The sequence below is a fragment of the Vombatus ursinus genome, unplaced genomic scaffold (assembly GCF_900497805.2).
Source record: "Vombatus ursinus unplaced genomic scaffold, bare-nosed wombat genome assembly UNPS02012602.1, whole genome shotgun sequence".
Classification (NCBI taxonomy): domain Eukaryota; kingdom Metazoa; phylum Chordata; class Mammalia; order Diprotodontia; family Vombatidae; genus Vombatus; species Vombatus ursinus.
This window is the reverse complement of record NW_020952380.1, coordinates 691,583-716,473: the sequence shown is the minus strand read 5'-3', so window position 1 is coordinate 716,473 and position 24,891 is coordinate 691,583. Positions and strand designations below refer to the sequence as shown.

At 38.4% G+C, this 24,891-nt stretch overlaps 1 protein-coding gene across 5 annotated transcripts in view; it reads left to right on the top strand.

Annotated features, from left to right (window-relative positions):
- The window catches only part of ESR1 (estrogen receptor 1), a 455,293-nt gene that overhangs the window by 390,017 nt on the left and 40,385 nt on the right, over positions 1–24,891 (top strand). For all 5 annotated transcript variants that reach the window (XM_027857990.1, XM_027857989.1, XM_027857987.1 and 2 more), the window contains one exon: positions 19,201–19,334. In XM_027857990.1, coding sequence (XP_027713791.1) covers positions 19,201–19,334 — 134 coding nt within the window. The remainder of the gene's footprint in view (positions 1–19,200; positions 19,335–24,891) is intronic.

Sequence of the window (24,891 nt, the reverse complement as noted above, 5' to 3'; positions counted from 1 at the left end):
TGGATGAATGGAGAATGGATTGGAGTGGGGTGAGACTTCAGGCTGGCAGCTCCACCAACAGGTTATTGCAGTGGTCCAGGCATGAGATGATGAGGCCATGCACCAGAGAGGTGATAGTGTCAGAGGAGAGATGTGGTGGGGCAAAGGGTATTCAAGAGGTGTTGCAAAGATGAAATCAACCAACCCTAACCACCAACTGTATATGGGGAGGTAAGAGATAGTGAGGAGTTGAAAATGATGCCTAGATTGTGAGCTTGAGGGTTTGGGAAGGTGGTGTCGTTCTCTATAGCAATAGGGAAAGACAATGAGTTCAGTTTAGGACATATTGAGTTTAATATGTCTCCTGGACATCTAGTTTGAGATGTCTGAAAGGCAGTTGGAGATGTGAGAATGGAGGTCACCAGAAAGGTTATAATTGAACACGTAGATTTGATTATCAGCATAGAGTTGATAATTAAATTCATAGGAGCTGATAAATGGAGCAGTATAAAGAGAGAAGAGGGCCCTGGATGGAGCCATATGGGACACCTTCTATTACTGGTCATGATCTGCCTGAAGATCCAATAAAGAAGAATGATGAGTGCTCAGATAGGTAAGAGGAGAACCAGGAAAGAATGTTTTCTAGAGACCTAAGGGAAAGGAGAGTGATAAGGGTCATTGACAGTGTCAAATGCTATAGAGGAGTCAAGAGAAATGAGAACTGAGAAAAAGACATTGGACATGGCAATTAGGAGATCACAGGTAATTTGGAGAGAGTAGTTTTGGTTAAATGATGAGATTGGAAATTAGGGGAGTTAAAATAAAAAAGTAAGAGGAAAGGAAGTTTTTTTTTCAAAAGAAATTGAATTTTCAATTTTAATTTTATTTATAAAAATCTTATGAAACAGGAAAAAAACTGTAGCTTAGCTCAAGAACAATATTTTAATTTGATAGAGATTGAGCTGTGTTAAATTCTGAAAGTTAATATAGCTGCGTACAGTTCTAAGCATTTTATCTCTATGTAGATGGCCTTAGGAGATATGGATGATAGTTAATGGAGATGGGAGGATCAGGTGAGTTTGTTGAGGATGGAGTACACAGTATGTTTGTAGGCAGGAGGGAAGGAGGCAGTAGACAGGGAAAGATTGAAGATGAGTGAGAGAGTGGGAAACAGAAGGGGATAAATATTAGAAGAGATGAGGTAGAATAGGATCACTTATGCAGTTAGAGGGGTTTGCCTTGGCAAGGTAGGGCCACCTCTTCACTTGAGACAGGAGTGAAAGAGGAGACAGTGGCAGAACTTATCTGAGTGATATGAAATGAGGAGGTAGGGGAGAGAGATAACTAAGTGAATGTCTTCAATTTTTAGTAAAAGATGAGGCAAGGGTCTTCATTGAGAGGGTTGGGGGAAACAAGGGCCATGGGAAGTTAGAGGAAGGATGAAAAGGTTTTGAAGAACTGCTGTGGAGAGTGAGACAATGAGTTGATAAGGGAGGTATAGAAGGATTGACTACCGTCAGTGAGTGCCCAGTTAGGTTGTATAACATAAATTTGTCATGATTTTCTCCACCTTCACTCAGAAGCACTATATAGTAACATAAATAGTAGATGATGGGAGTGAGACAAAGCTAAGACTTAAAAAGGCACCATCGAGGGCAGAGCCAAGATGGCAGAGGGAAAGCAGTGACTGTCTTGAACTCTCTCCCAAAGCCCTCCAAATACCTAAAAAAAAAGGCTCTAAACAAATTCTAAAGCAGCAGAACCCACAAAAAGACAGAGTGAAACAAATTTCCAGCCAAAGACAGCCTGGATAGTTGATCAGGAAGGTATATCACGCCTAGTGGGGAGAATAATGTAGTTCGGTGTGGGCGTGCAGGCTGCAGGGACCCTGGAGCAGGCCTCAGAGCACTGAATCATGGGCAGCTGTGGCGGTTTCCAGACTTCTTAACCCACAAATGCCAAAGACAACTTAGAAGGTCAGTGGGAAAAGTCTGTGACTGTGGTGAGAGAAGAGTTAGGTCTCAGCCTCAAGTCTCGAGTGTGTCCTGGGGCCATGGCTTTTTCCTGAGCTTCTGACCCACAGACTGAGGGGGAATTGAGTGGCTGATCAGAGGGGGGTTGCAGGGATCTCTTTGCCAGTGCTGAGGCAGGAATCTCTTGCTTTACTGGTGCTTGGATCTGGGTCACAGTTCTGAGGGGCAGTCCTGGGGTGAGAAGGAACTCTGGTGTGGTGGAGCTTGTTGTGGCTGTGGAGAGGAAACACCTCGCCCCTTGTCATAGCACCTTAGAAGAATTGAAAATTTACAGGTCCCTAGAAATACCTCTGAAAACAGCTGTACAAACCCCAAAAGCTTGGGACAGTACACTCTTCACATTGGAAGCAGACTTTTACCTTAACAAAGAGTTTAAAACTCAAGTAATTGGCTGGGATCATGAGTAAGCAGCACAAAAAGAGTCAGACTATATTATCTTACTTTGGTGACAAAGAAGATCAAAACATACAACCAGAAGAAGAAAACAAAGTCAAAGCTCCTACATCCAAAGCCTCCAAGAAAAATATGAATCAGTCCCAGGCCTTGGAAGAGCTCAAAAGGGATTTTGAGAAGCAAGTAGGAGAAGTAGAGGAAAAACTGAGGGTGATGCAAGAAAATCATGAAAAACAAGTCAACAGCTTGCTAAAGGAGACCCAAAAAAATACTGAAGAAAATAACACCTTAAAAAATAGCCTAAGCTAAATGGCTACAGAGGTCCAAAAAGCCAGTGAGGAGAAGAATGCCCTAAAAAGCAAAATTGGCCAAATGGAAAAGGAGGTCCAAAAGCTTACTGAAGAAAATACTTCCTTAAAAATTAGATAGAGCAATTAGAAGCTAGTGACTTTATGAGAAATCAAGACACTGTAAAACAAATCCAAAAAAAATGAAAAATTAGAAAACAATGTGAAATATGTCACTGGAAAAACAACTGACCTGGAAAATAGATCCAGGGGAGAGAATTTAAAAATTAGTGGACTATCTGAAAGCCATGATCAAAAAAAAAAGAGCTTAGACATCATCTTTCAAGAAATGATCAAGGAAAACTGTCCTGATATTTTAGAACCAGAAGGCAAAATAAAAATTGAAAGAATCCACCAATCTCCTCCTGAAGGAGATCCCCAAAGGAAAACTCCTACGAATATTGTAGCCGAATTCCAGAGTTCCCAGGTCAAGGAGAAAATATTACAAGCAGCCAGAAAGAAACAATTGAAGTATTGTGGAAACACAATCAGGATAACACAAGTTTTAGCTGCTTCTACATTAAGGGACCGCAGGGCATGGAATATGATATTCCAGAGAGCAAAGGAGATAGGATTACAACCAAGAATCACTTACCCAGCAAAACTGAGTATAATCCTGCAGGGGAAAAAATGGTCATTCAGTGAAACAAAGGACTTTCAAGCATTTCTGATGAAAAGACCAGAGTTGAATAGAAAATTTGATTTTCAAATACAAGACTCGAGTGGAACATGAAGAGGTAAACAGGAAAGAGAAAATCATAAGAGACTTATTAAGGTTGAACTGTTTACATTCCTGCATGGAAAGATGATATTTGTAACTCATGAGACCTTTGTCAGTATTAGGGTAGTTGGAGGGGAAAAAATTATATGTATGTATAGATAGATAGATAGATAGATAGATAGATAGATAGATAGAGGGCACAGGGTGAGTTGCAAATGAAGGGATCATATCTGGAGAATAAAATTAAGGGGTGAGAGAGGATTATACTAGGAGAAGGAGAAAGGGAGAGGTAGAATGGGGTAAATTATCCCACAAAAAATAAACAGAAAAGAAAAGGCTCTTACAGTGGAAGGGAAATGGGGGAAGGTGAAAGGGAATGAGTGAATCTTATTCTCATAGGATTTGACTTAAGGAGGGAATAACATACATACTCAATTGGGTGTGGAAATCTGTCTTACCCTACAGGAAAATAGTGGGGGAAGGGGACAAGAGAGTAGGGGAATGATAGAGAGGAGGGCAGATTGGGAAAGGGAGTAATCAGAAGCAAATACTTCTGAGGAGGGTCACGGTCAAAAGAAAGAATAGAATAAATGGGTGGGCAGGATAGGATTAAGGGAAATAGAGTTAGTTTTTCACAGCATGTCTACTATGGAAGTGTTTTGCATGACTGCACATATATAACCTATATTTAGTTGCTTGCCTTATCAATGAGGGTGGGTAGGGAGGGAGGAAGGGAGATGTTTTTCATGGAAAATGTTTTCAAGGAAATGTTTTCACATGCAACTGGGAAATAAGAAATACAGGAAATGGAGTACAGAAATCCATCCTGCCCTACAGGAAAATTGAAGGGGAAGGGGATAAGAAAAGGAGGGGAGAGATAGAAGGGAAGGCAGATTAGGGGAAGAGGTATTTAGAATGGATGCCATCTTGGGGTGAGGGGAGGGGCAAGATGGGGGGGGAATTTGGACCTCAAAATCTTGTGGAAGTAAATGTTGAAAACAAAAAATATAAATAAAAATTAACATTAAAAAAAGAAAAAAAATAATAAAAAGACACCATCAATGATAAGTAAGGCAGGGACTTGAGAGAAAAGAACAATGCACAATTGAACTGACTCACCAAGGAGTCAAGATGGAGAAAATAGGAGATAGTGACTAATGCAAGGAAAATGACCTGGGAGAGAACTGAGAGGTCAAGGGATTGGAGGTTTGATATGAGAAGGAAGAGGTAGAGATGGAAAGCCAATAGATTATGGTCGGATAAGGGGATAAGATGGAGGTGGTGCTTTTGTGTGTGATGTCAAGGTTATAGGTTAGACCATGTTTATGTGTCATTGGGATAGAGTGGAGGAGTAGATCATGGGAAGTGAGCAAGTTGAAGAACTGAGGATGTTTGAGGGAGCCTATATGTATATTGAACTCCTTTAGTATGAGGGGAAAAGCTGGAGAGGAGAGAAAGATTGTAAGCCCAGTACTGAACTCATTGAGGAAAGGAGAATGTCCTGGAAGTCCGTAGACAACAACTATCAAAATTTTGATTGAATGGAAGATGTGGACTGTATGGACCTTAAAGACAGAGAGGTTACTGAGTAATTATGGTAGGGAGAGAACCTGAAAGTGGCAATTCCAGGTTCTCTTGACTTATAGGTATGATTGCCTCATCCTCTAGTTAAAAAATCTTCACAGGCTCCCTATTACCTCTGGGGTAAAATGCTACCTCCTAAGATGGCATGTTAAGGCCATCCACAATCCAGCTTCAACCTACCTTTCTTTATTATTCCTACACACATCTTATACACTATTCTATTTTCATATACATTAGATTGTAAGCTCCTTGAGGGCATATATTATCTTTTGTCTCCTTTTGTATCCCCAGTATTTAGCGAAGTGCCTGACACATAGTAGGCAGTTAAATTCTTATTGATTGACTTTGTATTCAGATAAGCTGTTCTACTAACTGACCTCCAAATTTGATATTCAGTTTTCTTCAACTGTGTAAACTTTCTCCTATACTGTCATCATCTTTACCTTTTTAGAGGCATCCATCAACTTTAAAGTGTCAGCTCAGATGCTATTTCTTCTTAAAGTTTTCTTTGATTCTCTTCCCTCCCTAGTTGTTTGTGCTTTCTTCTACCTCAAGTCTTCTTTGTCTGATCTCTCCACTCCCCCTTTCACTCCATTCCATGATTTTACCCAACTCTGAACCTTTTAAAAAAGATCCCTCCAGTAGAACATAAGCTCCTTGAGGACAAGGACTATTTCCCTGATATCTTTTCATAGACCAGGTACTTAAAAAACATTTCCCTAGTTGGACTGAATTGAGTTACAGTATGAAATAATGTAGTAAAAAATGTAAACACCAAGAAAAGACACCTTTCCAGGAAAAGAGAAGAAAGAAAGAAGATAGTAAAAATGTGAACAGCAAGAAAGCACTTTCCAAGAAAAGAGAAGAAAAATAAGAGTCATGGAGAAAGGAATGAAAATGATAGCCAAAGATAACAAATTCAGAAGGAAAAAAAAAAACTAGATTGTCCCATAATTCAAGCTAAGAATTATAGAGTTACTTTTGGTTGAGTCATTTCTCACGGAATAGCTTAAGAACTGGCTACAGCATGAAAAATGGCATGTACAGTGTGTCTTATTCCAGCCTGATATAAAAGGAAGTGCTCCTGGGACATAGGAAGAAGGTAGTGCTCACGCTATTTCCATTTCCACTTTGCTATCTTGAGTTACTGATGGCTTGGCACAGGACTGTATCAGTTGGTATTCCCTATTGGGTTTCAAAGCTTAAAAAGCTTTTTCCAAGCACAGTAATCAATCATCCCAATAAGGAGAAACATATATTTATTACTTAGAAGCTAAATACATTTACAACTCCTTTAATTAAAAAAAAAAAGAGATTATATGATTCCAGTTGCCTCATGGACAACTGGAATTCCTGTAACAAAAGAAAAAAGAAAAAAGAAAACGAGGATTTCTAGGTTTGCTAATATTCCCATGTTGCAATGTAAGGGATTAAAATAGCATATATTGGCCCTACCCTTAGAGAATCCTGAATATTATTCATTTATAAGGAAGAAACAAACCCATTTATTTTTCTTCAAACATTTCTAAAGCCATTTTTGCTACATTTTAAGAGTAAGTGATCTCTCAGTTTCCCTCTCCTTCTCCTGTTTCTCCTTCTCCTTTTTTCCTTGTACTCCTCATCTTTGACTTTCTTCCTCTTATTCCTTTCTTATTCCTCTTTCCTCTCATATCCTTTCTATTGTTCCACTTTTCCCTCTCCCTCCTCTCCTTATTCCCCTTGCTCCCCTTCTCTGTCTTTCTCTTCATTCCCCTTATATGATTTTGCATGCTATCTTTGTCTCTGCTTCTATCCTTCATGCTATCTGTCTCTCTGTTTCTGTCAGTGTTTTTCTGTCACTGTGATTTTGTACATAAGATAAATTTTGGTATCTAGGATTATTAAGAAATAAATAAAGGACTTTTGTTTATTTCCTTTTCATTTCAGCTGGGAGTCTATTGCCCTTGATAACAGCTAATACTATTTTCTCCTGGAGGTTTAATTAACTTTTTGTTATTAGATGGTTTATGAAAGATAGATATAAGAGCTTCATTGACCATTATTGTCTTCTTTTTGTTTTTTTAATATAGAATAATTCCCTTTAAAAATTTATTTTGTTTTCAATAGAGGAAGAATTCACTTATATTTTTAATGGAGGAAAGATTAAGCTATAACTACATCTTTGCAATGACCAAACATCTAGATGAAAAGTAAGATTCATTTATTGTTCTCCTTTCACTTACCTAGTCCAGCCAAGCATCAGGATACTTTGAAACATCTGGATGACTGACTGATTTTTTTTCCCACTATGCATTTGGATAGTTTAGCGTTCTGTAGGCAATTTCCCACACAGTCGTTAGTCCATTTTTCTCCCTGGGAAGTACAGAAAGGTGGATTCTACTCTGAAATTTTAGTCATATAAATTGAACAAAGGAGTAAATTCTTTGTGGCAATGCAGAATTCCCTCTATCTTTGGCAAAGGATTCTAACTCGGGAAAAGTTTGTGTTTTGCATATTCTGAGAGAAGCTGCTATGGCATTGAAGTCTAACCTTTTTTCTTGACACTAGCAGAGAAAAGTATAGGACTAGAATATGGGTTAAAGTATACTTCCTCTATTTGAAAACATTCTTTGGCTAGCCATATCTTTTGACCATTACTCTCCTGATGTGAGAAAAACAGGCAGCAAGGATCCCCTAGACTGGCTCCTCTTTTCCCAGTGGTTTGCAATGTGATCTATAGACTCATAAAGGCAGTCTAACATCATGTGACCCTGTGTTTGGAACCAAAATCCAGAAGTTCTTTCAGGTAAGGTCAAAGCAATGTTCCCTGTGTAATTCTTGCTACAACCACCTGTACCAGTGGGAACAAATAAGGCCAGAAATCCTTCTGGAGTTAGCAATAGATTTATCCATGAATCCTTCTTTGAAACTCATTTGCTAGAAAGAAGTCTCATGGCAACCCCTGAGGGGCAAAGGGCTATGTCATGCCTGTGACTATTTGCAGTTGAATGGGAGAGGAATGGAAATAACGTGTCTTTGAAATGAGTGGTGTACCTTTGTAGAGGAGGGGTTTATAGGCTAGAATGGGATTAGAGTGGGAATAGGCATGAAAATACCTCCCAAACTGATGTGTACCAGCCTCAACACATTTCTAGGCTGAGGAGGTCCTTGAAGCAAAGAGACTTTTCTCTTAGTGATGATGATATATTCTATTTTTATAATACTCTCCAGGTTATAAAATTTTATGCCTATCACCTCATTTGATCCTCAGAACATCAGAATTATTTCATGTGCAGCATCTCAGTTGAGCCCACCTTCCTAGTGAGGTAGATAGGGCTGGTATTTCCCTTATTTTCTAGATGAAGAGTGCAGAGAATTTAAACCTAGTCAAAAAACCATGGTTAGGTATCAGTTCTGTTAAGTACTTATGAAGAAAAGAAAGGGAAAAAAACCAAAACAACCAGTCCCTGATTTAAAAGAGCTCATTTTCTAATCAGGGAGACAGACAACATGCAAACAACCATGTAATGTATGTACATGTACATGTAAAAGCATACGTGCATGTATATTGCATACAAACACATATATGTCCAAATATACACATATATACATAGAAATACATATGTGCAATACATGTATATATGCATAAATGCTCACTATATACTTGTGTGCATGCATGTACACATATATGTGTATATAAACACACACATATATACCCACTGAGGCACCACCATTAAGATGGATCAGGAAAGGCTTCCCCAGAAAGTGAGCTTTTGGCTGAGACTTAAAGAAATCCAGAAAAGCCAGGAGTCAGAGAGATGAGAAGGGAACATATTCCTGACATGAGGGACACAGCTGGAGGGCAGTCTAGTGCAATGGAAAGAGACAAAGTACCTGATGGTGTATTAGCTGGATGACCATGGTGGGCTAGCTACTTTCCTTCTCTGGGGCTCAGACTCTTTATCTCATCTAATTTTAGGTTCTATAATCCAATTATGTTCCCAGGATCATATAGATATTACCAACGTGAGGAACTGCCCATAGGAAGGCTTCTTTTCTCACTGCTCAGCAAACAAATGTTCTTTCATTTAGAGAAGACACTCAAGCTGGACATCATTTGCATTGTTTCTTATATTAAAAAGTCAATTTAAAGGGAGACTTCATTCCTTAATACATTCCATGATGTTGCTAAACCAAGATAAGAAGGAAACATTTATTCCCATAGGTGTATTCTACCTAAGCTCTTCGATAAGGTCTCCTTGACTTGGAAGATGTCTTCTGAGAACTTTACATTTCTAAAACACTGCTTAAATTGCTCAGTACATTTACTCCCCAAACTCTTAATACAAATAGCACTGGTTTCATTATCACTGCCAATCTCTTCTGGGTAATGGACCAAAAGTCATTTCTACTTGACTGCATTTCCTTCTTCTCAATCAATCATACAACTTGATTTTTTAATCTTTTTTTTTCTCAGAATAAGTTCTCTCAGAATATACTATAAATGATATTCCTGGCATTTTCTTAAAATCTTTCATTTTGTGGTAAAATCTTCCATCCTGTCCTCTACTTCCCTGCCTCAATACTGCTAGTATGATTATTACATTGGTAGAGCAATGTTACTGGTTACCTTGTTTTCTTTTGACCACCTCACTTGTCTTATGCCAACTGAATATCATGTCCCCCCAATATGTAAAGCTTGGAGTTCCACAGGCCTGCTTCTCACTGGGGGTTTGTTACAAATAGGCAAGACACAGCAGTATGGGAGAAGGTTGGGAACCAAAGAAAAATAGCTTCCATTGTTGGACTGCACATTCTGGAAAATCCTCTAACATCAAGTTCATGGTTGTTACACTCACCAATAACTCTCTTAAACTTTAAAAATCCTGACAATATTGGGGTGTCATTTAGAATAATATTCCTGGAGGAAAGGACTTTTAAAGTTCAATTTGAGGAGGAAGAACCCAATGTACCCAATTGCATTTATTTATCTAAGCAATTGACCTAGTTATTCACTCTTCATTAGACTTGATCACAAATCATCTACTGTTACTCTAGATGAAGTCACACCAGGGCAGGGCACAGTTTCTATTACAGGTACTATCACTTCCTTCATCATGCCTTTTTCAATTCAGCCTGAAGTCGTATTAGCTTCATCAACTACCAGATTACATTGTTGAATCATGTTGAAATTTCGACTCTTTGAAGCCCATAGATTTTTTTTTAGAAACGTCTTCCAGTCACATACCTCTATATTGTACTTGTGAAAGGATGGCAGCGCAGTCCAGTGGAAAGGGCATGGCCTTTAGAATAAGACAAATTGATTTTGGATCCAAGGTCTTCCACTTACTGCCAGCGAGGCACTCCACCTCACTGGGTCTCATTTTCCTCATCAGTAAAATGAGGGAGCAGTAAAATGACCATTAAAGAGCTTTAAATCTCTCCTGAGTTTTTTTTTAACCCAAATATAAGACTTGACATTTCTTCCCATTTTATTTCATTTTATTAAATTTGGAACTATGGGTTAGCCTGTCCTTTAGGATCCTGACTTTTGTCATCCAATATATTGACTATTTCTTCCAACTTTGTGTCATTTGCAAATTTCATAAGCTTATCATCTATGCATTCACTTAAATTGTTGATAAAAATATCTAATAACACAAGGTGAAAACAAATCCCTAGGGGAGTAGACTAGGGATCTTCCTCCAGCTTGATGTTAATAGGACTCCTTAGGTACCATCATTCAACAAGTTCCAAATGTGTCTAATTGTTCTGGGCCACATCTGCATCTGATTCACAGTGATAGCAAGAGAGACTCTTTAAAAGGTTTGTTAAAATCTCAATAAATTATACCTATATCATTCCCCTGATCTAAAAGCCCAGCCTAAAAAGATTGGTCTGCTTTGAACTGTCATTACCTTCAGGATGCTTCAATATGATAATTACTTCTTTTTCACATGTTTACTAATCATCTCTTTAATATGGACTCAATATTACCCAGTATTATGTACTACTTGATTTAGAAATCCAAGGTCCTCATTCTGACAAGTCTTATTTCTCACTTATCCTACTCTTTTGTACCTATTCCACCTACTCTTCATCCTCATTAGGACCATAAGGCCTCTCACCGTCCTCTAATCTCTCAATTCACCTAGAATCAATCTTCTGACTTCACTCTTTAACCTACCCAATCTAGACCCAATGGTCAGTTATTTCACTGAGACTCTATACTTCATACCCTCATCCCTTTGCCCTTTCACCATGTTTACCATGTTAATCCCATCTCTACTTGTTCTACTTCTTTTCCCAGAAGACCCTTTACTGCTAGATAAATCAACACAGTTATGTGATCTACTACAATTTCATATTATTTAACTTAAATTTGGTCCTCCCTGCTGCTTTACAATTTGGTTATTCATTTTTTATTAATCTATATTATTATAATCTATTATTAATGATTAGTCTATAGAGATTAACTCCATATAGATTTTCCTACGATGTTTGTTCGTAGCTTTTTCTAACTTCCTCAAACCTATATAGTCACATACTCACCCCCCTTCAATATTGGCAGATGATCTCATCTCAAAACAACTGTATACATCAAGTCACTCACAGCTCTTCTAAATCATCAAGCTTTTACCCATTCTCTCTTAATGTATTCATGTACCAGAGGAAGGAGCTTCCTCCCTTTTTTCTAAAGCTAATTTCCACTTGTGCTCTTGATCTTCTCCCCTCCTACCTCCTCCAGGAGCTACTTCTTCCATTGTCCTCTTTTTCTCATTCTTCCCCTCATGTTCACTTTCTCTCTTGCACTGACTTCTCTCTCAAAACACGATGAGGTTTCCTCTATCCTAAAAAGAAAAGAAACTGCACTTGAGTCAGAGAAGACCACATTAATATAATCCTTTAAAGTTTATAGATTGTTTTCCTTACAACAATTTTCAGATGAATGAAGGACAAACATTATTAGAACCATTTTATAGATGAGGAAATGGAGGCTGAGAGAAATTGTGACTTACCTGAGTAAGTAAAGCTACTAAATATTGGAGTTAATGATTGGGCCCAAATCTTCTGTGTCTAAGACCTGTAGCCTTTCTACTACACCACACCTACAAGGACAGCCCAAGACCTTAGATTTCTTAACTGCCATTTTACATTAAGATGTATTTTCCAAGTTGCATAAGAAGTGCAATCTTCACGTCCTTCTTAGAGCTTTTGATAACTCATACAGAATAATAAAGAGCTGAATAATTCTAAAAAAAACTTACAAATTGACTTGCTCTCTCTAGAGGAGAAACTTTTTGTAGGTGTCAAGAACAGATAAGTCTGAGATTTCAGGGCTTGGCACTTGATAAATACTTATTGATGAACTAACTAAGTGGTTGCTCCTTGGCATAATTCCAGAAAGACTTCAGCTACAGTAGCTGCTTGGCTACATTGAGGATAGTGAAGTGGCCAAGATGGCAGAAGCCCCTACTTACATTATAGCATATCTCTTCCTCAAGCCACCCACTAAAGCCACAGGGACCAGAGTAGGAAGAAAGAGTCACACAAATAGCTCATGATCAGTTTGACTTCTGCGCTATAGTCCTTCACAAACAGCTCCTCTCTTGTAAGTGACTCTGGGTTCTCCATGGCTATGTCAGAAGAGTGTAACCTCTGGTAGATTTTGCCTTTTTGGAAAGGCCTGGGGTAGGCAATGACCATTTGTCTGCCACCTGAGATGAGCCTGGTTAAGTTTTGAGAAGCTTATCAACAAATGACTGGCTTCAGTTTATCCTTTTTTTTTTTTAAACAAGTCAAGTCAACAGGCATTTAATAAGCACCAACTGTCTACCAATCACTTAACCACAGTGAGGCTTGAAATTGGTTACAAGTGGGTCAAGGGATTATGATAGAGGTACTAAAACTGATGAAATTGAGACTAGCTTTAAACTACAGCTATTTATACTTGGCAACCTGTAACAATACATTGTATTATAGAATTACTCTCATTTTAATTAAATCACGGAGAATTTACAGACTAGTATAAAAAATCGGGTGTTAGACTTGGATTCAGGAAGAATTGAGTTGTGACTATCTCAGCTGTGTGACTCTAGGCTTAACTCTCTGTGTCTCAGTTTCCTCACCCATAAAATAAAGGATTGGACTTGATGACCTCTAAAGTATAAATAGATGACCCTATGATTTATTCTGCCATGCTATCCTCTTTTCTATACTTTTTTGTGTGAATAGAAGTGTAAGACACCAGAACTGGATATGAACATAGCAAGCATATCATCCATAACCCTGATTTTGTAGAGAGAAAAACTGAAGCCTAGAGAGGTTAAGTAACTTGCTCAAAGTCACACAACTAATGTCCTATTTCAGCAAGCTATATGTGTAATTCTTTTAATCATGCAATCATTTATGATCCCATTATTTATTAATGGTAGTAATAGGGAGGAGTAAGAATGGAGAGAGGGGTGAAAAGTGTTTTGCTCCAAAGAACTGGTGGCCCTGAAAACATGTAGATTTTATATAGCACCATGACCACAAATATTTGCAACACTTTTTTCTATCCAGATTGTATAAATTGTCTAGCTTCTCGGTTTTTCTCATCCTCCTGTTTACTAAATTCCTTTTATGCAAAGAATTGATGTCTAATGTCCTTATTTATCTTTTTGTGAGATACATTTTCCAAGAGGCATAAGAACAGGTGTCATCTGCAAATCCTTTCTGGAGCTCTTGATATCCCATACAGAGTAATAGGTACCCGAGTGCTTCTGAAAAACAGACACACTGACTTGCTTTCTGTAGAGGAGAAACTTTTAGTACGTGCTAAGAGCGAATGATCCTTCAAATTCTGTTCTTTGGGTGTTCTACCTTCACTTAAGATCAAATCAACTACATTTGAGAGGATAAGTAGTAGAACAAGATTCCCCCACAAGGGGATTTTGAGAGTCTCTGAAAACCAGACTGATAAAATACTTGGACAAGTTAATCATTCCAGACTGTCACGTCTCACAGTAGGAGTTAGAGGCTGGGGCTGCTTGGTAAACCTCTGTTCTGATCTGTGGCTGAAACTGTGTTTCCTTTAAAAATAAATCTTGTTTTTCTGGTCCCCATGTGTTTCACAGCCTCAGAAGCACCTCCTAAGTTGAGACAGATCTAGTCTTATTATAGTATTGTTATCTCAAGTTCCTCCGTAATTGCCTCCTTTCCAAAGCTCTTGATTAAATCATTTTATCTAACACCCTGTTAAATACTTTATTCCTATTTGAGTCTTGGAATAGAGGTTGGATATTAAATCAGTGAATTTTCAAAAAAAGGAAGTTCTGGCTGCTGTAATATGTATTTTCTGGGTACCTCAGTAGAGCTAGGCGATTTTGCTGTATCAAACAGATATTTATTGAGCCCTCCAAAGGTGCATGGCACTCTACAAGACAGGTTAAGTGTATCAACCTCTCACAAGCTTACATATCAATTTTATCATTTTCAGTGTCAAGCATCCCCAGAGATGATGGAGAAGGGCCTGCAGGCATTGTGCAGTGGAACCACTTGACTCAGACAGGCTACTAATGGTTGAACACTAATATGACTTGGATCTTTAGAGTAAATCCCTTTTAGATATGGAAAACACCCAGGAGAGAAGACAAGGACTTGGCTAGTTGGGTCTTTTACTCACTTTGAACTTAGCCCAGTGATACAGTGAGTCTAACTTTAAGAAGCAGAGAAGAAATGGTTTATCTACTACTATCACTCATAATGCCTAACATATAGCTCTTATTATGTGCCATGCACTGTACTGTGGTAAAGTATCTCATTTGGCCCTCACAGCAACCCTGCAAGGTAGGTGCTGTTATTATCTCCATATTACAGTTGAGGAAACAAATAGAAATTTAGTGACTTGCCATGGGTCACACAACTGGTAAGTGACTGAGGTCACATTTGAGCTCAGGTCTTCTAGATTCCAGGACTAGAACTTTATCCATTGCACCGCACAGCTGCTTTTAAGCTATTGTGACAATTTAGCAAATTATGGCTCCAAGGCACTGAATGCCATTCTCGAGACCCACAGATTTTCTAAATCCATGGATAGCTTTCTTCAAATTTTTAAAAAGTTCTAAAATTCATTTTAAATTTAAGCAAAATGAGAAAAGAAAAAAAAACATTCCCATGTATACAACAGAACATGATGAGAAGATTCAATATAAAATAGTTAATTTCTATTCTAAACTGTTTACTTTTTTTGAAAACCTATGTAATAAATACTATACATTGTTTTCAAAGCTACCTGGCTTTTCCTTTTCTAAGTTTTCTTTTGTTCTCTGCTGTGTACTTTTTAATTTTTTTCTCCCTCCTTCCCCACCTTGCCCTAGAGAAGGCTACAATTAAACATATATATATATATATATGTATATGTGTATATACATACATGCATATATACATGCACATGTATCTATATCTATCTATACACACATATACAGATATACAAGACTATACCATATGTATTTCTATTTGTCAACTCTTTCTCTGGAGGTGGATGGCATCTTCCTTGGTTAAGTACACCATTTGCTGAACTATAGTGACCAAGAGCAGATCGAAGGGACCAGAGGACAACCTGGATTCAAGTCTTGGTTCTGATGGGATTGGCTTGTGTGACCTTTGACAAGTCATTTTAGTTCTCCAGGTCTAATTTCCTCATCTGGAAAATGAGGGGATTCGTCTATATGGTGTTTCAGCTCCATTCTGGGTCTGGATCCATGATACTGTGTGTACTGATCCTTCCAAATAGAAATGACCCCAACTTCTCCATCTCCCATTCCTCTCCTTTTGACCTCTCTGCATACTTGGAGAATTCTAACTGAAATAATAGTCATATGTATACCTGTCTAACACTCTCTCCCTGCCCCATTCCACTATATTGCAAGCTCTCTAAAGACAAGGACTATGTTATGTTTTACCTTTGCATCCCAAGCTTCTACCACAGATGTAGAGCACGTGGCAGATTTTAAGACGTCTTTGTTGAATTCACTGAAATACTTGGGGACAATAGAACAAGGGATGAGGCCAGAGCCCAGAGCCCGGAGGTTTCAGCATGAAGACATGCCTCAGAGCACAGATACTTGCCTTTTCATGTGTTTCAAAAAGCTTTCTTTTCACTGTGGGTACTTAACATGTGCCAAACCTTCTTAGAAATAAAGCCTATGAAAAACAAAGAGGAAGAAGACTCGGGAAAACCAACTTGTTAGGAGAAAATGAAAGAAATAGCTTTTCATGGGGAAAATGACAGAATTCAAAAGGGATCAGAAGAAAGGATAGTTATTAAGATACTACTTTCTCAGTTTCTAAACTGAACTTTTGCTCACAGCAGGTGAATGATGGTTTCCTCCTACACTTAAACTCCCTCCCCTGCCGGTGTACAGTCTGTTAAGTAAACAGAGACTTTATACTGAGAAAGGAACATTTCTCTATTTTGGCTATGAGTTGTTATTTTTAAAGCTTCATTCTCCAAACATTTTCTCCATCCTTGTTTATTTTTTTTTCACTAGAAAGAAAAATTGCTACTTTAAAAAAAACCAAATTTGTCGTTTGATCTCTCAACACAAAAAGCCACTATTCGGAGTGACCATCTTTATTGAGTGAACATCTATTGGAAATTTTCTCGCATTGCTCAGCCTATTGGTTCCTCAGAGAATCCTCCCTTTAATGCATGCATTCAGCTTTATAGTCAAGACAAAATGCAGAGTTAAGAAACTTTTTTTTTTGGCAATTTCAGGCAAGAAACCCCACCTAGACTGAATTACCTGGAAAAAATGTAGTACTTAAAAATCTAAATTTTAAAAATTGAAGGCAAAAATGGATTGATATACACTACACATTGAGATCACTGGTTCAAGACATCTAGACATGGGCTATGAGAAGTAAACCAGATCTTTCCAGTATAATTCTTTCTTTTTAAGCTGTAGACATTTTTTAATTAGCTATAGTTTAAGGAAAGCCAGTATCCTATTGTTTTTGTATGATTTTTGGTTGTGTATCATTCTCTTTTTTGGACCAAATCTGTAATTTTCATTGGTATAGAGGAACTCTCAAGGTGGAAACTTTTTTTAAACCAGTGCTGATCAAAACCTACTCAGCAATTTATAATCTCAGGTGCTTGGGGAAACTGAGGCGATCTTTTTATACCTCCCTAATTAATTCACTATTCCATTCACCACATCAGCCTTAACAAACCTTTGCATCCCTCTTCAAACCTCCTATGGCTTTCTCTACCCCATCTCTCAGTGAGAATCTCATTTCATATTATACTGAAAAATTGAGGCCATTTACCAAGAGTTCCCTCCTCTCCTCTCATACACTTCTCAGATATCTTCTGCTTCTATGTCCTCCTTCATCCCTGTCTCATAAGAAAAGAACACCCTCCTCTTTGCCAAGACAGGAACAAATGACCCTATTTTGTTCTTTCTTCTCTAAAAGACTACTCACCCTATCACCTCTATTTTCTCACCACTTTTTAACCTTTCCCTTTCCACTGGTTGTTTCACTATTGCCCAAAAACATGTCCACGTCTCCCTCACCCTCCAAAAGCCCTCATATTATCTGTCCATCTCTGCTAGCTAATGTCCCATGTCTCCCCTCCATTTTGTGGCTAAACTCCTTGAGAAAGTCATCTACAATTAGTGCCTCAACCTTCTTTCTTCTTATTCTCTTAGCTCTGCAGTTTCACTTCTGATTTCATTGTTCAATTGAAAATCCTCTCGCCAAAATTATCAATAATCTCCAAATCTAATTACCTCTTCTCAATCATCATCTTTCCTTGTGTCTCTGTGTCCATTGACACCATTGATCACCCTCTTCTTGGTATACTCTTGTCTCTAGGTTTTCATGACACTGCACTCTCTCTTGATTCTCTTCTAACCTGTCTGCCTGCTTCTTCATAGTCTCCTTTGCTGTATCTCCATCCAGGTCATACCCCTTGTCTCCCTAGGTTCTGTCCTGGATCCTCTTCATTTTTCTTTGTATTCTATTTCATTCACTTCACTCTCTACACTATTTTACCAACCTTCTGTAGGAAGACTTTCCTCATCCCCATCAATGCACATGCCTTTCCTCTAAATTTATCTAATTTATCAACGGGTCCCATTTATGTGTCTTTTTTTGCATGTAGACATTTTTGTTGTCTCCGCCATTAGGCTGTATGTTCCTTGAGAGGACAGACTGTCTTTTTGCCTTTCTTTGAATCCCCAACACTTAGCAGAATGCTTGGCACATGATAGGTACTTAATAACTGTTTGGTGACTTTTCTTACTCATGATCTTGCCTGTTCTTATAACTTACTATCTGTGTGTGACCTTAGACAAGATAGTTACTAGCTGTATGATGCTGAGGAATCACTTAACATCTCTGGGCCCCAGTTTCCTCATGTATAAAATGAGGGGGTTGGACTCAATGGCCTCTAAAATTATAGTTTAAGAAAAAAATGTCCTCATCTCTACCTCTAAGACTGTGTGTGAATGCATGTCTCCTATGGCATTGGTGCTCTGTCCTAAGACAATACTGATAATGTATAGACAGAAATCTCTTCTTCCTCTTGTATTCAGAGAGCAGCATGAGGAAAATGGTGAAGAGCAAGTCTTTCAAAGCTCCATACTTCTACATCTGACTGACACAGAGTGGGACCAGTATGTTCTTGATATAGGCCATAAGTGGCAGGGCTGATCATTAGTTACCTGTATCCAATAGTCAGTGACTTGCACTATTATCAAATTGCACACATTTGTACCAGGTTGTTTTCTATAACTCTGTTGTTCTCTCTTATGTTGTTTAGGAAAGATCCCCAATTCAAACAAGGGTTGTTGTAACTTACCTTCTTTATACTTTCCCTTATATTAATTATTTTCTAAGATTTGAATATATATTTCACTGACTGACTGAAGTATATGTATATATATATGTGCATGTATATATACATATATGTATATGTATATGTACATACATACATATATATATACACACATATACATTCAGGGCAAGAAGATTTGTAGGTGCTTTGCCTTCTTTTACTCAAATGATCTACACTAAGGGGGAAAAATGGATCACAGATTCCTATCACTGGTTTGAATTCAGTTCACTTCTGTGAATATAGACCCATCCTTTAGCTCTATTTTTGTTTTCACAGGAACCAGGGGAAATGTGTGGAAGGGATGGTGGAGATCTTTGATATGTTACTGGCTACATCCTCTCGCTTTCGAATGATGAATCTCCAGGGGGAAGAGTTTGTGTGCCTCAAGTCCATCATCTTACTTAATTCTGGTGAGTTGGTGACATGGGGAATAGAGAATGAAAAGTTTCAGGACGACAGCTACCTTTGTTGAGTTTTTCCACCGGACATAGTACATGTACTTGAAGGGGGAAGTGGTACAAATTGAAAGAAGCAGCCAACTGCTTCTTATTCGAATTGACTCTAAGAAATTGAAGTTGTACTGGTCAGATCCAAGGTGTCAAATAGGTATTGAAGTTCCAAAGAAAACAGATTCCTTTTTGTCGGAAAGATTGCTGCCTTTTTCAACCATCAACAAATGTTTTTATGGGTACACATCACGTATACTTTTGCAAAGGGCAGAGTTGATGATCCCATTAGGAGATGATGGACCATTGCTAGCTCTCAATCATAAAGAGAGGAGCGTATTTGAAAGTGACAACACTCTTGCTCCAAAATGACAGCATGAGAAGCATAGCTGGACTAGAAATAGGGCATTAGAAGGAACCAGAGCCTAAAACACTGGAATGCAGTAAATTGGTCCAGCTAAAAGGAGTGTTTTTCATTTTGTCTATGGACTCTAATTCCATGCTCCCCTCCTATTTATTCATTTTAGAAAGCTTAGCTAAGAGCGGCATCTGTTTTTTTTATGCTGAGCCTGGCTGATATATAGTGTCACTCTAGGTCACACAGATGGAATCTACAGCTCAACCCAAATTAGTGTCCAGGCTCCTCCCAAATCCTGATCTTTGGGTGTAAGCACTAGGAAGAATGACAGCCTCTAGAACATGAAAATCAACTATTAGTTATAAAGTGTAATATTAAAAAAGTCTATCGGTTATGCATATATTCCACTCCCATGAACACCTCAGTAATGTTTTGCTTTCGGTTCCCTAAATCCTAAATCAATTAATTTTTTGCCCCATTTGCCAAAGCCTATGTATCTGGTATGATCCCTTTCATAAAGCCATGGAGAATGTACATCTAGTTCTCTCCAACTTGACATCTTTTGTCATGTTTTATAGCTTTCTGATCAATATCAATCCCTTCCCATCTCCCCTGAGCCATTTTAGAATGGAAGCAAAATAATTTTCCACTTCTCCTCACTGCCAATGCTAGTAACCTACCTTACTCAGTGGTTATCATGGTAATCACATTCACTTATCAACTGATAAATGAAAATCTGTACTATTACCTTAGCTAAGGCATGAAATACTGGACCAAGTTACATGGGTAAAAAAAAATCTAGTCTATACTAAGGAAGTGATTACCACTTGATTCAAGTTTCTGGTTCCACTCACATACATTGTGCTTTTCATTTTGATCATTTGTCCTGCATAGTGAAGGGTCCAGATCCCACAATTGCTTTTTAGTGGGATGAGAGTTCTGGGAGCAGTGCCATTCGGCTAGACAGTGCCAGGTCTTGAACCTGCTCCTTCTTAGATGGAGAGCCTGGCAAATACTGATAGGTTCTGAGTGGGCAATCTGGCTAACTTCAGTGAAAGCAGGCTTTTTTCAAGTGTTGGGCTTTCTCTCTCCCTTCCCCTCCTTAACCAGGAAATAATACTCAGATAGGAAGTGAAATTAGCCAGGACTGGATAATCAATGCTAGCTTATATTCTGGTCTTAGGGCATCAAAAAGAATGGATCAAAATCAATCTAGTCTTTTGCCTGCACTGATGTTGTGTTTGAATGAAAGGTTTTCCTTTCATTTTATTTTAATGCTGAATAAGAAAGTAAGTCATTTGTAATCAGCAGATCAAATTGTATTGGTTTTGGAGCCACAGAAAGTCTAGATTTTTAAAAAAGCAATCCTTCGCATTTTATTTATTTAAAAAAAAAAGACCCACGTCAAAGAAAAGGCTCTGGTAAACTCAGAATCAGTGCCCATAACCAGATCTGGAGTTAATTCTGCTGTCTTCTCGTACCAGTTAAGCTTTCTTCATTCTTGCTAGAGGTTTACCCAGTTATCCATTCATTGCCCATATGTTTGATGCCACTCAGAGTAAAAGTTGTACCATCTACGAGCTCCCCTTGCAGTCCTCCAGAGGGATTGAAAGCCTGCCTCTGAGATATAAGACACTGTTCATTGATGCGATTTAAAAAAAAAATCCTTGAGATACCAAGGCGACTGCTTGTCTCCCCTATCAAGGACAGTGCTGCAGTTTCACTCGCTCAATAACAAAACAGTATCTGTCTCTCTAGCCCTGTAGAAAATGAAGTAAACCTCACCAGTACAAACTCGAGCTGTGACTTCAAAGAGCAGATTTTCTACCCAGAACTGTTCTGAATGCCTCATGCTGTTCCTTGAAAACAGAGGTCAAGGGGAATAAGTATCTGAATCACACAGGCAACTACATGGTGTGGGACCCCTTTGCAGAGGAAAGAAAGCCAGTCAATAAAAGGTTGGGATAATTGTGTCAATGCTGATTTTCTTACCTGCAGAAATGGAAAATTACAAAACCAACCAAACAAAACAAGGCATTTGTTTGATGAGGCCAGTGGTCTGTGGAGGTCAGGCGTCTGATCCAGGAACACTAAAGAATGGGAACCTGAGATGGATCTGAGTAGCCAGGGGTTCCTATAGCCATACCTGGAAGAAATCACAAGGGAGAGGAAAGAAACAGGAAATTGAGGCCTGAACATGCTGCTCAACTGCCCAAGCCCTCAAAATGTAACAGGCTCAGATTTCTCCTTGAGTTGCCACTGTCTGAGAATTTCATTTTGGTTTATTTACATTGGCTCTAACTTTGGGTCAGAGGAGAAGAGATCTCCTCAAATAGCTTCCCAGAAAGGCAAGCAGATCCCTCAAATCCTACTGCACTAGGGCTGGGTTTAGCAGTCAGGGGAAGGACCCACGATATTCATCACGACTTGAATGTTCTATAGGAAAAATAATTTAATTCATTACCCCACTCTCAAAAATCTAAGTTTTGCCTACAGAGTGACCCAACCCTTCACTTTTCCACCTCATTCCAAAAGAAAAAGTTTGTCCTGATTAGGCCTGAGATATATTCACTGACTTCCAGTAAGTAAGAAATTAACCCCTCCTAAAATGGCCTATGATATTTTTAGATAGCTGTACTTGTTAGAAAGTCAATAAGTCAATTAATTAACAAGCATTTATTAAAGTGCTACTGTGTGTGAGGTGCTAGATGCAAAGACAAAAGTGAAATAGGCCCTGCCTTCAAGGTGCTTATATTCTATCAAGGAAGACAACATATACTTTCATGAGTATATAAGAGATATGTAAATTTTTAAAAGAGAAAGGTACTAGCTACTGGGAGGATCAGTAAAGACCTTTTGTAGAAGGTGGTACTTCAGCTAGACTTTGAAGTGAAATAGGGATTTTAGTAGGTGGAGGAGAGGAGGAAGCATATTTTTCATATGGGGGAATGGACTAGAAAAGGCACAGAAATGGAGTGTTATGTCTGAGAAATAGCAAGAATGTTTGTTAGTCTACTATAAGGTATATGAAGCAGAGAGATAGATAAAATAAGGGGAAAGGAAATTAGAGGCAAATTGTGAAGGGCTTTAAATATCAAATAAATGAGTTTCTATATGACCCTAGATATAAGGAGCCTATTCTAATGGCACCCCTAAATTGATATCTTCACATCTTCTGTATGTTGTTCCCAGTTATTCATTATATCCTCATATGGCATGACTTTGAGCCTCCTAACCATCCTTATCACCCCTCCCAGATACTTTCCAGATTATCAATGTCCCTCCTAAAATCAGTATCTAGCACTCCAACAGTGGTCTGATCAGGTGAGAAACCAGTGGGACTATCATTACCTCCCTAATCCTGAGTACCTCTGCCAGAAACAGACTAAGGTTATGTTAGCTTTTTTTTTTTGGCTGCAATATCACACTGTTGACTTATTTGATTTCACATTTCCCTACAATCCCTACATCTTTTTCAGACAAACTTCTATCAAGTTAAGTCTCTCCTATCTTGTCCTTGTAAGATTGAGTTTTTGAATCTGAAAATTATTTTACTTTTCTTTCTTTTATGGCTTACCATGGTCAAAAAAGTTCAATACCAGAAGGCCAGTTTATTGATGGGCCTGCCTCCTAGTGATTAGCCCCTCCATAATTCTAGGATGGCCCTTGGAAAACAGACTTAATCAGGCATGACTGGGTTGCGATGTGTATTGTTAGATGGAGTTTCCAAATCTGTGGATCACTGATCCATTTGAGTATAAGACCTTTTTCAAAAACTACATGGAAGCACTGAATATCAGAGTTGGAAGGGACCTCAGAGGATAGCTAGTTTAACATGCAAATGAACAAAATTTCTCTGTACAACTTATGTGATGAGGGATCTTTCAGCCTTTGTGAAGCACTATTTCCCAAGGCAGCCCAAGTCTACTTTGGAACTGCTCTACTTGCTAAGTTGTTCCTGATGTCAAGAGTAATTTTCTTCTTTGCCACTTTTACCACTTGCTCCTGGTTCTGCCCACAGAAGTCATGTAGAACAAACAACCCCTCTTCCATGTTTTAGTCCTTTAAACTTGAAGAGAGCTATCCTGCTTCTCTCTCCAAGTCTTTTCTTCTTTAAGCTAAACCTTTCTGGTTCTTTCAAACAATCCTAATGTGGCATGATCTCAAGGTCCTTTATCATCTGTATACTCTCCAGTTTAACAGTGTTCCTATCAAAAGGTAGTACCTAGAACCTAATGTAGTATTTTAGAAGTTATCTGACTAGGGTTGAATATAGTGAGACTCTCACCTTCCTAGTTCTGGACACTGTTATTTCCTTTAGGTGACCTAAGACCACCAGTCCTTAGTACAGTGCCTGGCACATAATAGATACATAATAAATGTTAGCTGGCTGATATTAGCTTTGAGGGCTACTCTATCCCAGTAAGCATGATGTGTTTCATTCTTGCCAGAGACATTATAACCTTCTTTCCTAGATCTCTGCTCTCCAGTTATTCTTCTATTGTATAAGCCTGAAAATTATTCTGATGATTTGGAAAGGGAGGTGCAATTATTTAGAACTCCTTGGCTTCATCAAGGTCAAATCAGGTAAAACTAACCTTATTTTTGAAGTAGTATTTCTAGAATATTGGATCATAGGGCTGCCTTAGATCTAGAACACCCAGTTTTTAAGAAGGTAGTTGATAGTCTTTGTGAACAAAATGGGCTAGATAATAATGCAAAGTGTGTGTGTGTGTGTGTGTGTGTGTGTGTGTGTGTACGTGCATGTGTGTATGAGAGGGGTGTTATCAGAAGATGATAGCTATCTTCAAGTATTTGAAAAGCTCTTATGTGAAAGAACGTGTTCTGCCTGGCTTCAAAGGGCAGAACTGGGAAAAATGAGTGAGGTGGCAGTAAGTAGTAGCTTTAGACTGAGAAAAACTTGCTAACAATTGAAACTTTCTAAAAGTGGAATGGACTGACTCAAGATGTGATTTTTTCTCTATCAACTGAAAGTCTTCATCCAGAGGTTGGATGACTGTGTTTCAGGGGTATCGTAAAGGGAATTCCTATTCTTGTATGGATGTCATGATCACAAAGATTTCTTCCAATGCACAGATTTTGTGATTTTGCTTGATGAATCTCTCTCTCTCTTTCTCTCTCTCTCTTTCCCTCTCTCTCTCC